The sequence below is a fragment of the Salmo trutta genome, chromosome 15 (assembly GCF_901001165.1).
Source record: "Salmo trutta chromosome 15, fSalTru1.1, whole genome shotgun sequence".
Lineage (NCBI taxonomy): Eukaryota > Metazoa > Chordata > Actinopteri > Salmoniformes > Salmonidae > Salmo > Salmo trutta.
The window spans coordinates 9,957,568-9,973,675 of record NC_042971.1 but is presented as its reverse complement, the minus strand read 5'-3'; the positions used below and the strand labels follow the sequence as shown (position 1 = coordinate 9,973,675).

General features: G+C 41.9%; 1 protein-coding gene across 2 annotated transcripts in view; it reads left to right on the top strand.

The window, feature by feature from the left end:
- Positions 1-682: 682 nt before the first annotated feature.
- Positions 683-16,108, top strand: part of LOC115148446 (sarcoplasmic/endoplasmic reticulum calcium ATPase 1) — an 80,209-nt gene continuing 64,783 nt past the window's right edge. The window contains exons 1-3 of one of the 2 annotated variants that reach the window (XM_029690339.1): positions 683-1,088; positions 14,504-14,521; positions 14,902-14,984. In XM_029690339.1, coding sequence (XP_029546199.1) covers positions 971-1,088; positions 14,504-14,521; positions 14,902-14,984 — 219 coding nt within the window. In that variant the 5' untranslated portion in view covers positions 683-970. The remainder of the gene's footprint in view (positions 1,089-14,503; positions 14,522-14,901; positions 14,985-16,108) is intronic. The other variant, XM_029690338.1, reaches the window with a different exon arrangement.

Genomic DNA, 16,108 nt, shown 5'->3' with positions numbered 1-16,108 from the left:
GAGTCTTACATACGCGGATACAACTTGGACCTACACCTTCCCCGTCCTTGTGTAGGTTACTCCTACCACAACGTCTGAAATGAACAGTTTCACTACATCAGTAAGTGGTGAGGTCAGAACTGAGAAAGGGTCAGAATGATTGAAGGATGACTCAGGTGCCGGCCTTTCAAGAACACTAAACTCACCTACTTAGCTACCTCAGTGTGACGTTAAGTGCTGTGTAGGAGTTGCGGGGTACTGGTAGTATTAGATCAGGCAACATTTGATTCCACTCAATTGGCAAACTATTTAGAGAGATGTAGGCCACCGCCATTCCGAGATGTACAAGAAATGTAAAGATTCATTTAATGTTAGTGTGTTTGCGATTATTTAAGTACCAGCATGAAGATGATTCACGTAGGCCTACTCTTGTGCCAAAGGGAAAGACATCCATAACCTTGGTTTAAAGCATTAACTAAAGACATATATGTAACTTGAGAATGATATAGTATTACCTCCTGTGACTTATCATATGCAGTGCATAAACTATGTAAACCAAGAAGACAAGGGCTTCCATATTTGGCTTGCCAAAAGGATGTATTGTAGAGGATGTGGGAGTTGAGCAACGCTTTCCACTCAGGTAATGACAGCCAATAGGAACGCAAGGGAGTGCTCAAACACGCTCACTCATGGGAGAGGCAGTACCAACACAGCACACCTTCTGATTTTGATGAAGCGCGGACTGCAATTGTATTCATTGGGAAATAGCAGCGTCGCGAACAGGAATCCGGAATCAAATCGTCGGCTCGCAGAAGAGGAGGCAGGTGACGGTCTACGCAGGCAGATCCACCTCCGCTTGGCAGTCTGAACGCAAGGCACATCGTTAGAAAACTACTGTTGTTTATTAGTCCTTTATTGTCGTAATATATGTTATATATTTAACTACATGACTTTTAATTTAATTGTTTAGCTAGTCAGTTCTCTCTCCGAGATGGATAACGCGCACACTAAATCCGCATCTGAAGTTTTAGAAAACTTTAGTGTGAATGAAAACACTGGACTCACCCTTGAACAAGTGAAATCCAATTTAGAAAAATATGGACCTAACGGTGAGTAACAAACATTGTTTATGATGTTGTATTTTCACTGTTTATTCAGTTTACTTGCGTGAGTGTTGAATGCAATTCGATCACGGGCATGGATATCATTGCCCAGTTTAGGGAAATTGGTGAAACTATTTCCCCGCGCCTTATTATTAAACGCACAGGTTGAAAACACGAATATCAGTCTTCTACAGCCTGTAATTGTGCCTTCCAGCCTACATATTTAGACTGATCTTATGCGTGAGACTACTCACCGCTGTTTTGAAGTCCTTTGTCGTACTTTACCGAGCAACATTGCGTTTCTTGCTCTGCACAAAGTTGTGTGTGTGGGAAGGACGCACGATCGAGTCACTGAACCGAACGCTTTTCATCACGGTTACGGACTATGTGTAAAAACGTGAACCAGATTATTAATAGGATATGCTATTAATCTAACGCCTGTGTTGAGGCAGGAAATATATCACATCTGTTTCTGAATGGATTTATGGAGAGGCTTTGGGTATACTGATCATGTCATGTTCATTAACGACAACATATTAATAATATTAGTGTATTGTGTAATACTGTTAACAGTTTCAGTTTGGGTTTTAGGCTTCCCCGAGTGGCATTAAGTGATATTTTGGGTGGTAATTCTGTATTCCACTATGACACCCACATTGGAGGGACAGCGGAGGCCAAAACGACATGCTTAACACAGCACACCCACATAGTTGGTCTTAGTGCCATAATGACAATGTGAACATTTTATCAAATTAGGAAACTCTCTTCCTTCTGAGAAAAAGCTATACCTGTGTGTGAGATCTGCAGACAAAATTCCAGGGCCATCGCTCAATGTGCACAAGGGTTTTTTTGTAGGCTACAAGGTGTTGATGCTGCAGCATCATAATGTTGAACTTCTTTTGTTCCACGAGTTTATTGGATTTAATCCCTCAGTTAAAGCCCTAATCTAGAATGTAGACCTGGTGCTCTTTAATTTGTGTTGTATTGAACTTGGCACCCGTCAACACCGTTACTGCTTTCCTTCTGAGTCTATGGCCTGCCATTCATTTGCATGGTGGCTTGTGTCGTTAAGCCATAGAGGAGAGCCACTGTGTTGTCAGAGTGAAACAGCAGTCCTTTGTTGCACAGACCTACCCTGTGGCTTTGATGACTTCATGGAAAAAATAAATGTCTTGTTGCAGATAGCATCTTAAACTTTTAGCTGTGTGAACTGACTTCCTCTCTCTCTGTGGTGTGTGTGTGTTCTCGCGTGTGCAGAGAAATGCTTAAGGGAATACCCTGTCTTTTCTTGGCTGTAAACCAGGGTTGCGTTCACCAAGGCACAACATTGTGGAACGTTCAGATATAAATATATTGAGTAGAACAAACATGCCTATCTGACATGTAGAATAAGCAATCTTGTCAGTTCTTTCTTTCATGATATTTCTATCTGCAACCTTCCACACTGTTTGCCTACTGAATGTGGCCTATATCTTTCTCAACACAGCCAACAACACATTAAACAGCTGTGTTGTTATTAGCTGTTTTAGTAGCTACATGTCTCAGCTGACTATGTGTGCAGAATACTGAATGGCTCATTCCCTCTACTGACAAACCGACCACAACCTACCTTTGTTGTTGACTGCGATGACTTGATGTGAGTTTGGTGTTTGTTGCAGGGAGGGAGCCACTGTTCTGTGTGTGGGCGGCATGCATTTCTGTTACAAATCCTCCATGATTACTTCTCTCTCTCTCTGACACGAGGACAGGTTGTTTCCATACAGGAGCTATGCAGTAGACATATTATATAGCCATAATCATTACACAAAGACAACATGGCCAGAAACAAACAAGTCCTGTAATCTTACCTCTGGGGGTACCTGGACAGGCTGGGCTGTCCTTAGGGGAAGGCTAATAAGGGCATATTTGTGGCAGAGAAACATCTATTGAATAATAGATTTGGGGGGGTACAGTAACCAAAAAAGGTTATGAACTCGGGGAAACCCCCTCTGATCACTTTGTTTCCTGCTCCGCTGTAGTAGGTACTAGCAGCGTTCCAGTGGGATATATATGACGTGCAAGTTTTGTAGACACAGGCATAACATTCCTACGTCAACACAGGACGGGAGGCCTATTTCACGCTATGTCTGGCCCTGGAACTCCCCTGGATGGAGTGTCTGACCACCGGGGTCGTGTTCATTAGGAAACTAAAAAGGACTGGTCTATCTGGTCTTGCTCTTTTTGTGTTGTAAAATGTTTTGCCACGTGTATTCCCTAATTATCACGACCATGGGCAATGGAGGGGAGACCCCATTTTAATCCAGATCGTCACCATTGGTATTACTGTCCGAGGTCAAAGGTTAAAGATTAAACCAATGCCCTGGCAGTGGTGGTTGGTGGCTTTTGTTATCGGAGCTTAGTACACAGACTTGTGTTTTAGGCCTGTTTTTTTCTGCCCTCACCCCTAGTCAAACCTGTGCTATCATTGTAGAGGCCATATCCTCTTTTATTTTGAAACTGTTAGGGGTGGAAAAGCATTTTTGTTATGGCTTTCTGGTCAGACTAGACCAAAAGTTTCAACAATGTGTTTTATCTCATTCTCAAAACTGGGACGTTTGGTAGGTTGATGACTTGAATATGGTCAACTTGGTTGTCAGTTAATGAGTTGGATTTCATTATTTGTTATATACACACAGTGACAAACACTAATAAGCAGAGTATTTCTCTTCTTTCCTTCCTGTTATGAGGAACAGCCAAACTAGTCAAATGGTTTTGCACTAACATTACAACTTTCTACTGTGAAACAGGATGTTCTACACTAGCTGATGTGGTCTCTTCACTTCTATCTTGAAAAGGGCATTTCAAGCAACCTTGATCTCGATCTCTCAAATGTCATCTCTCCCCAAAAAATTCACAGCAATACATTTTCAGAAATAAAGTGATTTGATTGATCAAACTGTACTTGTTTTTGTGTGTTGACTTGGTACATTGACAGTAGCTCCAAACTGTACTCGTTGTTTTTGAGTACTACTGGTGCGCTGAGATCAACTCCTAGCTCCAGATGCATCATGTTTTAGGTACAATACTGTAGTTGGCTGTAGCTGTGTTGGTCCCACTCCCAGATGTTGGAAAGTTGGCCGGGGTCTTCGTGCCTCAGTGACCTTCTCTACAAAGCCATGAGGGGAGGAGGTGGTGGAAGGTTGCAACACATACAGCCGTACACACTTGCATGCACAGCCACTCTCCTAAGCATTCATGTGCACAGCCAGACATACACACTCACTTTTTGTCTGCTGGTGTGTCTTGTGAAGACTGCAACTCAGTGTGTGCATAGTAATAGAAGCCACTCTGAACGTGCAGTGGTGGACTTGCCATTAAGCAGAAGAGGCAATTTCCTCACGTCAAGGGACCTTGTGAGCTGGGCATAGTCTTTACAATTGTTTTTATTTTTATACTAGTAATCATTTTTACAAAATAATTTCTCCGCTTGAGCCCCCCCCCCCCCCCCCCCCCCATGCTCTACTCGAGTTCCCGTACATTGTTTCACATGATATGATTGCAAAAGCAGCTTAATTGAAATTAAGCTGCTTTCAGGATGGGACAGGAAAAATAAAGATTTCATTTGAACCCCAAAAAATTGTTAATGTATTTCTTTAAAGTAAAAAGACAGGTGCTGCTGATAATACTGCAATCTTGTCGAGGCAGAGGAGATGTATGGTGTAGCCCATGTATCTGATTCTGTCTGGCCAAAAAGAGTATGGCATGTCATATTTTTTGGGGGGCCAGACAACATCAGATACACAGGCTACATATTGTAAGACAGGTGCTGTTTCGCTCGCTCTGACGCTTTCTCCAGTGAGATAGTTTCAGCCAATTGCGAATTGAAAGAAAGTTGGCGGGTTCAGTGTACTGTTTGGATGCTGGAATTATTTTGGAAGAACGTGCGAAGGTCATCTACCTTTTTTGAAGTGATTTGTTTGACAATCAGATGGAAACATGACTGGTTGTGTTCATGGCAGATTAATAGGTAATATGTTTTTACAGTTAAATTACGTCTTTACTATGAAACCCATAGTAATCACTAAGTTCGCCCCTGTGAATGTGCTAGAAAAGGATGTTGTTGCTTTGAGAACTTGCAGCAGCGTGAGTGGTGACTTGCGTGTGCAGCATGCACGCCCACCCCCATAGAGGGTGGTTAAAAAGGATCATTTGTACCCCTGTGTTTGTAAGGGAAATGGGCCCGCAAGCTGATGCTGCCGACTTCATGTTTATAAAACCTAACCGTACCGTGTGTAAAACAGACCCTAGACCGCAGGAGTTTGGTGGCACCTTTATTGTGACCGACCGGCTTGGCAACAATTGAATTATGTTTTTTTGCCAATGTTTACTCACACCGGCCATATTCAACGGGTGTTGAGCGTTCGTAAATAAGTCAGTTATTCTGCGCTCTGTCACACTTACGAGAATGCTCTGAAATCGGAATGATAGCCAGAGCGAATTTACCAGCTACGTCTATCAACGGTTGTCGCAGTGACATCATGAACATTTCAATTGAAATGGTTACTTGCATAGTGGAATCTTTTTGTTTAGACATGTAGCTAGCTAGCTAAACAATGAGCCATCATCCAAATTCATAATGTTACTATCCTGCATGAATCTGCAGATAGCTAACCAACCAGGTTCAATGTTAACTAGCTAGCTAACATTAGGCTATAACTAGCAATGCAAATGGCTCTGATATATGTATAATATTACTACACAGATCATACACGTAACGTTAGCTAGCTCGCTAACAGTACGCTTTAACTTGTGATGAAAACTACTTTCTGACTAAATTAGAACCGTGTAATATCTGAAAATAGCTAAACTATTTTACCCTTATACATGGATGGACACTTATCCCTCTCTGTCACAGATTCCATGGTTGCTCTTAGTTTGAAGATGTAATCCAGAGACAGGTGCTTTATACAACAGCCGTCTGGGTGTTCTCTTTTTGACTCCCTCTGCATATTTGCAATCAAACGCCAGAATTTTCTCCATCTCCTTAGCTCAAAACTCGGTCCTCCAGAAAGTGGAGAGCAACACTTTTGCAGTTCTACTATGTGATATCTTTAAAAAAAAAGCTGTGTTAGAAAGGATTACCTACACATACTGACCAGCTCATGTTATAGACAGAAACGTGCTACATGGCAGACCAATCCAAACTCCTCCCTTGGCATGTTCAGCCCACCCATTATCTCAGCCAAACATGGCTAGCGGGAAGGTTCCTGGCTTTTTTTGTGGCTAAACCAACTAGGCAATTGTATTTACAGATGGCATACACGTTTGTTATTAAGGCACAGGAAAGTGCACATGTTCCAGAAGGCATTTCTGCCCAAAAACACAGAAATGCTGTGACGTAGTGACACACGACATACGCCTAGTTTCCTGAAACGAGTCGCAATTGGGTAGGATTGGCTCGTGGTTATGGCTGGAGCTCGTGGTTATGGCTCAAACACAACATGGTTTCCTTGTGTTTGATGCCATTCCATTCCAGCCATTATTATGTGCAAAGCTGTCAAGGCAAAGTGTGGCTACTTTGAAAAATCTCAAATATATTTTTATTTCTTTAACACTTTTTGTTACTACATGATTCCATATGTGTTATTTCATAGTTTTTAAAAAAATTGTCATTTAGCAGACGCTCTTATCCAGAGCGACTTACAGTAGTGAATGCATACATTTCATTTCATGGATTTTTTTTTGTACTGGCCCCCCGTGGGAATCGAACCCACAACCCTAGCATTGCACACACCATGCTGGCGTTGCAAACACCATGCTCTACCAACTGAGCCACAGGGAAGGCATGCTATACCAACTGAGCCACAGGGAAGCCTAGTTCTGATGTCTTCACTATTATACAATGTAGAAAATAAAGAAAAACCCTGGAATGAGTAGGTGTTTCCAAACTTTTGACTGGTACGGTATATAAAGCTCTTCATGTTTTGATGTTTGTTCCTCAAATGGTGTTAGGGTTTGGCTTCTGTTAAAACATCCTGTTTTATTTAATACTGTTGCTTTAATATATCATTGGGCAATATATTACTGTGTAACCACAACTCTTACTCACATTTATTACTATTTCCTTGTTGGAAAAGGAGCATAGTGTTGGTGCATGTCCTGTGACACAGCTCTTTGGTATGTGTCCAACCGTGACTTCCACTGTAGAATGTGTACAGTATGGGAGAGTTCAACCAGGTCTCAGAGCAAAACATATTATATGTTACTGAAATCTGTGCCATACCATTTTAGTATCTTTTTCATTACATTGGCCTATCAATGTAATAATGGTCTTACATCCTAGAATTCGTATTATATTGTACAAATTGCAATTCATACAATATGTTATGAATTTGCAATACGTTATGTTAGAATTCCAATTTGTTGTGGCTAATGTTAGCTAGGTGGCTAGGTCGCCAACTTTAGCTAGGTCGCAAGCTAGGCTAGGAGTTAGTGGAAGGCTTAGCTAACGTGCTACGTAAGTAGTGGGCTAAAGTTTCTCGTGATGAGATTAGAACATGCAACCTTTGGGTTGCTAGACATTTGCATTTTATGCCCGACCGACTACCCTACTTTTGTTTTCGCCTTATATAACCTACTGTCTTATCCAACATAATGTCATACTAAACGGATCAAATAATGTAACATATCATACTAAACAGAGTTACAGGGATTCTAGTAACATATAATACGTTTTGCTCTGAGACCGGGCTGGAAAGTTGCCACTTATCTACTATTTCCTGTCATACTACTTCCTGTCAAACTAACCCTGCCCCTTACACACTTGCACTCTTCATATCACTGTTTATTCTTTTAATTATATTGCATTGCAACTGCAAATAATGATCTTATTCCTTCCTGTTTAAATAGATCAGATTTATATAACATTTTGGGACTTGTCTATCGGAGATCCGAACGGAGAGGCGAGTTTAACAGAATGTCTTTAGTCCTTGAGGTGTTGTCTGGCTCTGTTCTGTTATGCATTACTCTGCAGAGTATCAGGGATCCTGTGCTAACTTGTCCCTCTTTTTTGATTCTCTCCTCCTACCTCTGCAGTCAGTCACAGACTCACTGCAGCCTTCTTGAGATATATGTTGAGTCACTGAGCTAAGCAGAAGCAGTTCAGAGCTGAGCTGCACACACGCACACACATGCGTTTGATCAGCCATTCAGTCAAACTGATTAACCCTCATACTACCAACATCTTTTACAGACATGGATTTCCATGGAAATATTGGGGGGAAAAAACAACAATCATACTAAAATATCAACTTAATTATCATGAAAACATCATTAGACATGTAAATAATGTTATCTGTAAGAATATATAACCTTAACAGCATAATTACAGGACATTTGTATATTCTGTAAAACAAAAATATAAATGTTCCCTTAAATAATGTGAAGCTTTTTTCCCAATACAATACACATTAGTACTAAAGCTGATGTACAATTTTGATCATTTAGTTTTTTGACATTTAAAGTAAACATAAACGTTTGTCATTTGTGGTAAATAACAGAGCTGGATAGAGGACCCAACCTCAATGTAAGCCATTTTAGCATGTCCATTGCCATTGAGGGCTTCCACCATTTTTAAAGTAGGCAACTGGGTGGGGATTCCTATGAGTTGGGAACAATCAGTGAATGATCAGTGTTGTCTTCGTCATCAAATTGGGTGCTATGGTTTCTAAATGGTTTTAACAGTGCCATCTAGTGGCCACAATAAATGGTTCAGGGCTCCAACACTGCAGGTGGCGGTAAGTCACCAAAATAAGATGTATGCATTTATCAAACACAAAATAAGAAAATTGACTACTTCAAAATGGAGATTGCCTCAATGGCCCTGCCCATGTGTTCACAGCCGTATAATGGGACCGATTTTATAACGATAATACTGTATCTCTATCCATCTGTGGGTAAAAACGACTGCCATTTATAGGGCCAGTACACCAACCATTTTAAATGTACTTAATTTTATTGACATAAAGTGATCCATCCATTGCTCCTGAGAGACAATCACCAAAAATACCACTTCATTTTATTTTACTTAAAGGGATGCTTCAGCATTTTGGCAATGAAGCCCTTTCTCTACTTCAGTCAGAGATACCCTTTTTATGTCTCTGCCTCTAGTATGAAGGAAGGTAGAGGTAGTTTTGCGAGCCAATGGTAACTAGCATTAGTGCCATGACTGGATGTCTATGGTATCTACTAGTATGTTAGCCGTTACATAGACTTCTAGTCATTGTAATGTGAATGCACCAATTTGTAAGTCGCTCTGGATAAGAGCGTCTGCTAAATGACTTAAATGTAAATGTAAAATTGTGCTAACACTAGTAATCAATTGCTCAAAATGCTAGTTAGCAACTTCCTTCAGATTGCATGCAGAGACATGGAAAGGGTATCCATGAGATCATCTGGGGTGTGTGTGTCGAGTGGGCAGATAAGCCTGGTGTGAAACCGGTTCTGGGCTTTTGAATTAGTAAGAGATAAACATCTGGCCTGTCACAGCGGTGGCCCTGATCCATCTTCCTCTAACCCCACCCTTAGCGGTGTTGACAAAGTGTTTGTTTCTGGTTTTCAGGGATACAGTATTTTCAACTTAACTTCCGTTTCTCCTGAAAAACGGAAGTGGGGACTCCGCGCAGGCGTCGAAAGACGCCTGCTACATTTGGTTAGTCACCCTAGTTATGATACTGTGAGTACTCCCCATCTGTACCTCCATATTGTAGTGTAGTAATGACTGACTGACCTACTGACTGAACTTCATCCCCTGCCCTCACACTGACCTGATAGGGGCTATCCAATCAGGCAGTCACACATACAGACACTTACACACTCGTGCTTCAACACCCCTGCCTCTCCTGGGAATGAAGGTGCACCACCCTCCATTTCTATTACTGTGAATGATTAAATGAGTGACATCCCATGGAGTAATCATAGTGTGTTAAAGTCTATGGCCCTTACCATTCACATCTAATACATGATATGGTTAATGCATGCAGACCTTTGAGACAGACACAGGAAGGTGCAAGAGTTCACCATTCTACCATTTTCTAGACCTGATTTGTATTCCCACAGCATAGCCACTGTGTCAGACTGGCTGGGTCTCTCTCAGACAGAGTGCTATAGCTGACTGCTCTGCTCTCTATGGCCTTCTGCTATTTATTTGAATAACACTGGCTATTTTTCTGAGTGCAGCACTAGACCAACTCTCAGGGCATCTCCTGGCCACCGTTTATTATCCCACTGTAAATGCATTTTATTTAACCTTTTTTTTTTAATGTATTTATTTACCCTTTTATTTAACTAGGCAAGTCAGATAAGAACAAATTAATATTTACAATGTTCAGGGGCAGAGTGACAGATTTTTACCTTGTCAACTCTGGGATTTGATACACCAACCTTTCGGTTACTGGCCCAACGCTCTAACCGCTTGGCTACCTGCCGCCCCGTATTTAACTAGGCAAGTCAGTTTAAGAACATTCTTATTTACGCTGACGGCCTGGCAACAGGGCTCCTGTGGGGATAGGGGCTAAGATTAAAAATGTAGGACAGAACACATGACGAGAGACCTAAGACAGCAACACAGCATGGTAGCAGCACAACATGGTACAAACAGACAATAGCACAAATGGAAAGAAGGTAGAGACAACAATACATCACGTGAAGCAGCCACAAGTGTCAGTAGGAGTGTCCATGATTGAGTCTTTGAATGAAGAGAGAGAACTGTCCAGTTGAATTTTTTTTCTTCCTGTAGCTCGTTCCAGTCGCTAGCTACCGCGTACTGAAAAGAGGAGCGGTCCAGGGATGTCTGCTTTGGGGAACATTAACAGAATGTGACTGGCAGAATGGGTGGAGGATGAGGGCTGCAGTTATCTCAGATACAGTTGAGTGAGGCCTGAGAGCGTTTTATAAAGGCCAGCATCAGCAGTAAAGTTCACTCTGTTTCAGAGATGAGATGAGCTGTAGCTCTAGTCTACGGGGTTACGGTGGTGAGCTCGCTGTTAGATGCCCAGAGAGCCACGGTGTGTCCCAAATGACATAGGGAACAACTTTTGACCTATTCCCTAAATAGTGCTCTGGTCAAAAGCAGTGCATTATATAGAGAATAGGGTGCCATTTGGGGCAGTGTGTAGTGTAGTGATTTATCAAGTTCCTACAGTATGCACTGCATAAGTTATTTTGGGTGGTTGTTTTGGTCAGACGTTGGCGACGTTATCCAATGAAACACTGTTTTCCAGTAGTGTCCACAAGCCAATTAGCCATGGCAAACGTTCACTTTTTTACAGTTGAGGCTGTGGGCCTCGATAATCTAGCCCTGTTGCTGTGCTTTCCATATTATTATGATGTGTAGTTTATTAGTCTGCCTAATGATTAGAGCTGTAATGCTTTTAAAGGAGAAATTAAAGAAGTAAGTGTGTCTGAGTGTACTAGGAAGCTATAGTGAAAGCTACTGTATCAGCACATCCCATGTCCTAGTCATGATGGTACATTTCCTGTTGCTTCTCCTGGCTCTCTGTTGCTATCTCTGATCATCCGATCTGGGTTCAAAAACTATTTGAAATGTTTTAATTACTCTAAACATTGGCTTTAACCTGTCTGGAGTACCAGGTGGGCGGGGTTTGCACTTTTGCAAAGATTCCGTTTGGCCAATTGCTACAGGCAAGCTTGATCAAGCCCCGCTAAAGTATTTTAAATTATTTCAAATACTAGTTGAACCCAGGTTTGCTGTCCACGGTCTTGGACATGGATCCCTCTGTTCTGTTGTTGGTTACTGTAACCAGGAAGTGGTTCCCCTCTGGTTGGACTGGTAGTGTCAAAACGGGCTGGCTCTTGTTTTCAGTCTGTCTGCACATGGGGGCAGGGGGGCGGGCATGAGAGTTTGGTTTGGGGGGGGTGCAGAAAAGGAGATCAAGCGAGAGAGACATGGGAGAGCCAGCAAGAGACTGAGGGGGAAAAAAAGAGAGGCGTGGTGAAGTCTGTTGGAATGTGCCTGGGCAGGCTGAGGCTGACACAACCCAGATAACAACAGTAAGGAGGGAATCCTTGGCACAGTGTGTGCTGGGGAACCCCATTCAACCCCTCCAGCCCTCCCTCCCTTGCTCCTGGCTAGCAAGCCTCCCTTTGTCTCTTTCCAGGCCAGCAGTACTAGGAACTGCAGCCAGCCTTACACAAGTGGGGAGGCACAGTAAGAGGGACAAGGGCTTATTAAGACTAGCGGTACAAGGAAAACAGCGGACCGTTTCCTCTAGTTCGCACAGACATTTCAGGAGCCTCTGGCACAGTTCACTGAGAGGTTCTCCAAAAGGGTTTACCATGTTCAGCGCAGAGAACTCACCTTGAGTCTCTATATGACTAAATACATTCTCATTTACATTGAGTCATCGTAGCTATACAGATTGCTCTGTGAGAATGAGGCAAAAATGATGATGAAAAGATGCAAAAAAATATTTGACAGATAATTGGTTAGGAACTAAGAAGAAATACCAAACTGTAGGGCTATGACTGAAATTGCTTATTTTTTTTGCATTCACTAGTTGATATTTTTGGTGCAGTTTTCAATGACAGTTTTCTCTCCTCTGCTTCAACTTGCCCCTCCAATCTGCCTACTTGGATAACATAATCAGTGGAAACATAGAAAGACAGACTGTTCTTCAAAGCACAATGCCCCCGTTTGTATTGCTACAAGCCATTACATTCTCAATGTACTGTACGGACCCAGTCAATACAAAGCAATTTAATTAAAGTGTATTTTAACATGAAATGATCAAAATACTTCTCATTTTTCCTGTCCTTCTGGTTAATCAGAAAGTTGGTAGGAAGAATTCAAAAGATCCTGATTTAACTCTAATTCCAATGGTCCTGAAATTATATTATTTTTCTATTTATTTCCGTGGCATGTGTGTGACGTTAGCTCCCCATGTGAAATCCTCCGACGCAATCCTACTGTAGCAGAATCAAAACACTGGTTCAAAACACAGGATTTTCATCATGTTTTTAAACTGCCAGGATTTCCAGTATGACTTTAGAGTAGGATGTTTAGCACTCAATGTGAGTTAGTGTTGGTGTGCTGACTACAGTATTGATGGATGCTTGGTGATGTAAAGAGGGGTGGTTGTGGTGGGTGTACCGTAGCTATAGTTGTAGGCCAGCTGCAGTGTGTTCTGCTGCCTGTCTCCCTCCCACACGCTTCCTGCTTTGCGTCCATCGCCACACACACCCGCACGCTCAGGCCTGGGAAGTGACTAAACAACAGTAAACACCCACACTCCATGTGTTACACAGCACATATACACACTCCATGTGTTACACGACACACACACACCCATTTGTTACACAGCACTCAAATTGTACAACTAGATAAGTACAGTCATTTCAGTATTCAAAATTCGAATCGTTGTCAGTTTGTCTACCAAATTTCACAGTACATGACGCCCAGCCTCATCAATTACAGTACCAGCCAAAAGTTTGGACACCTACTCATTCCAGGGTTTTTCTTTATTTTTTACTATTTTCTACATTGTGTGCCGAGCCTTTTGCCTAATGGTGTTTTTGAGGTAGTAATTCTGCAAGATCACGGTCGAATCAGAGGCTGAACCTGTTTTTAATTCTCATTTTCTTTATGGGGGCGTGTTTGTTAACAATATCCCTGAAGATATAAAAAAAGAAGGTCCTAGCTTCTTCGACAGAGGGGATCAAGCTGATTCTATACTGATTTACAGAGACCAGGTCAGGTTTTTACCAAGCGTCTATGACAAATCAGGACAGGACGTTTCACTGAGCAGCCATTACAAACACAGGCTGTAAAACAGTGATCACTAAGGTCATTACAGAAAAACACCAGACTGATAACTATCACGATTATTTGTGAGGATAACGTCAAGGAGAGTAGCCTTTTCTGGGTGTTTGGTGTCATACCTTGTGGGCTTGGTAATGATCTGAGACATGTAGGGAGTCCTATTGTTTGAAGACTTGGTCAGGTGGTTTAAGCATGTCCAAGTTTAGGTCACCTAGCAGGACAAATTCAGACTTAGGGCAGGTAGGGTACAGGTCGGTGCTAATGGAGGACGATAACACCCAGCAACAGTCAACAAAGAGCAATTTCAAAGCTTAATGCTTAAAACCAACAAATCAAATTGTTTGGGGACAGACTTGGTGGCGACAACCGAGCACTGAAGGTGTTCCTTGGTAAAGATTGCCACTCCACCACCTTTGGAAACCATAATACACATGTCAAACGCATTTCAAAACCTTTTCTAAGTTAATCAAATGTATTAACTTGTCTTTGTTTGTTCTGTTCCCTCTCCCTCTCTCTGTTTTACTCTTTCCCTCTCTCTCATTCCAACTCTTTCTTTCTCCTCTCTCTCCATTCCTCCATGGATATGGTGATGTGACACTGATAGAGCTCCCGGCTGAAGAAGGTAAATATTGACCTTTCCAGTGTGATTCTGGTGCCTCCTTTACAAGCTAACAATTAGCCCTATAGCCTAGGGATCATCTGTGTTGTACTAGAGAGATGCAGTTAGGGAAAACCCTCAGAGTACACACTGACTGTTGTAGCACTACCCATATAGATGCATAGACACACTGTCAGTAGAACAGGGCACCCTAACTGGAAGAACACCAGTATGCCTATAGAAGTCCCGTATCATCAACAGATGGGAGCTATATTTACTGTAGTTCAGATTATCATATGTACAGTACTTTCAGGCCTTGACTAAGTTGTTAGGCATGTGTGACACGATGATGTATAGCCGGACAGCCATGTGACTGACTATATTTCTCTGTATGTGTATTGCAGGCAAGTCCCTATGGGAGCTGGTGGTGGAGCAGTTTGAGGACCTCCTGGTCAGGATCCTATTGCTAGCTGCCTGCGTCTCCTTTGTAAGTAACCACTGTATACAATAATACCCATCAACAGGATGTATCACTGACTGCTGCTCATCACCGTCTCTCTCGGTTTGCTCCACTCATTCATATTACAGAGTTTAATGTTTTGGGCTTTTGCACAGACGTCACCGGACGTCTGGCTTTGCAGCTTGGCCGATAGTGCCAACTAGTCTGCTCTGGCCTGACAGTGGGCATCATGTAGCCATAATGCTCTGCCTGCAGACAGTGCTTAGCATACCACCTCTGTATTTCCAATAATATTGAAATGCCAATGGGGAAAGTTCAGACATTTTTATAAATCTCTGAAGCTGGAGACTCTTACCTCCCTCACTAGCTTTAAGTACCAGCTGTCAGAGCAGCTCACAGATCACTGCACCTGTACATAGCCCATCTGTAAATAGCCCATCCAATCTAAAATCCCATCCATACTGTATTTTATTTATTTATTTATCTTGCTCCTTTGCATCCCAGTATCTCTACTTGCACATTCATCTTCTGCACACCCTACCAATCCAGTGTTTAATTGCTATATTGTAATTACTTCGCCACCATGGCCTATTTATTGCCTTACCTCGCTTATCCTACCTCATTTGCACATGCTGTATATAGATTTTTCTGCTATATTATTGATTGTATGTTTATTCCATGTGTAACTCTGTTGTTGTATGTGTCAAACTGCTTTGCTTTATCTTGGCCAGGTCGCAGTTGCAAATGAGAACTTGTTCTTAACTAGCCTATCTGGTTAAATAAAGGTGAAATAAAAAATAAATACTGCATAATATCACTTAACCTGCACTCTGACACACAATTCCTTGAAGTGGAACTGACAGAGTTTTTACTACTTTGCAGATATTTTGATTGTCTGTGTTTCATATCAAATTCCCAGTTTATGCTACAAAACCAACATTTAAAGAGGTTTTAAAAAAAGGTTATATTTGACTCAACATTCCATGATGTACAATAAGGCATTGTTGGCAGAATAGATTGATGCCGTTCAATGCATGAGTCATATAATTCACCAATATGTTTCTTGGCAGTCCCAAAAATATTGCTATCTGGTTGTAAATCATAGCTGGCCTGCTACATTGTTTGCTGCCTCCATTTGGGATGCAGAAATG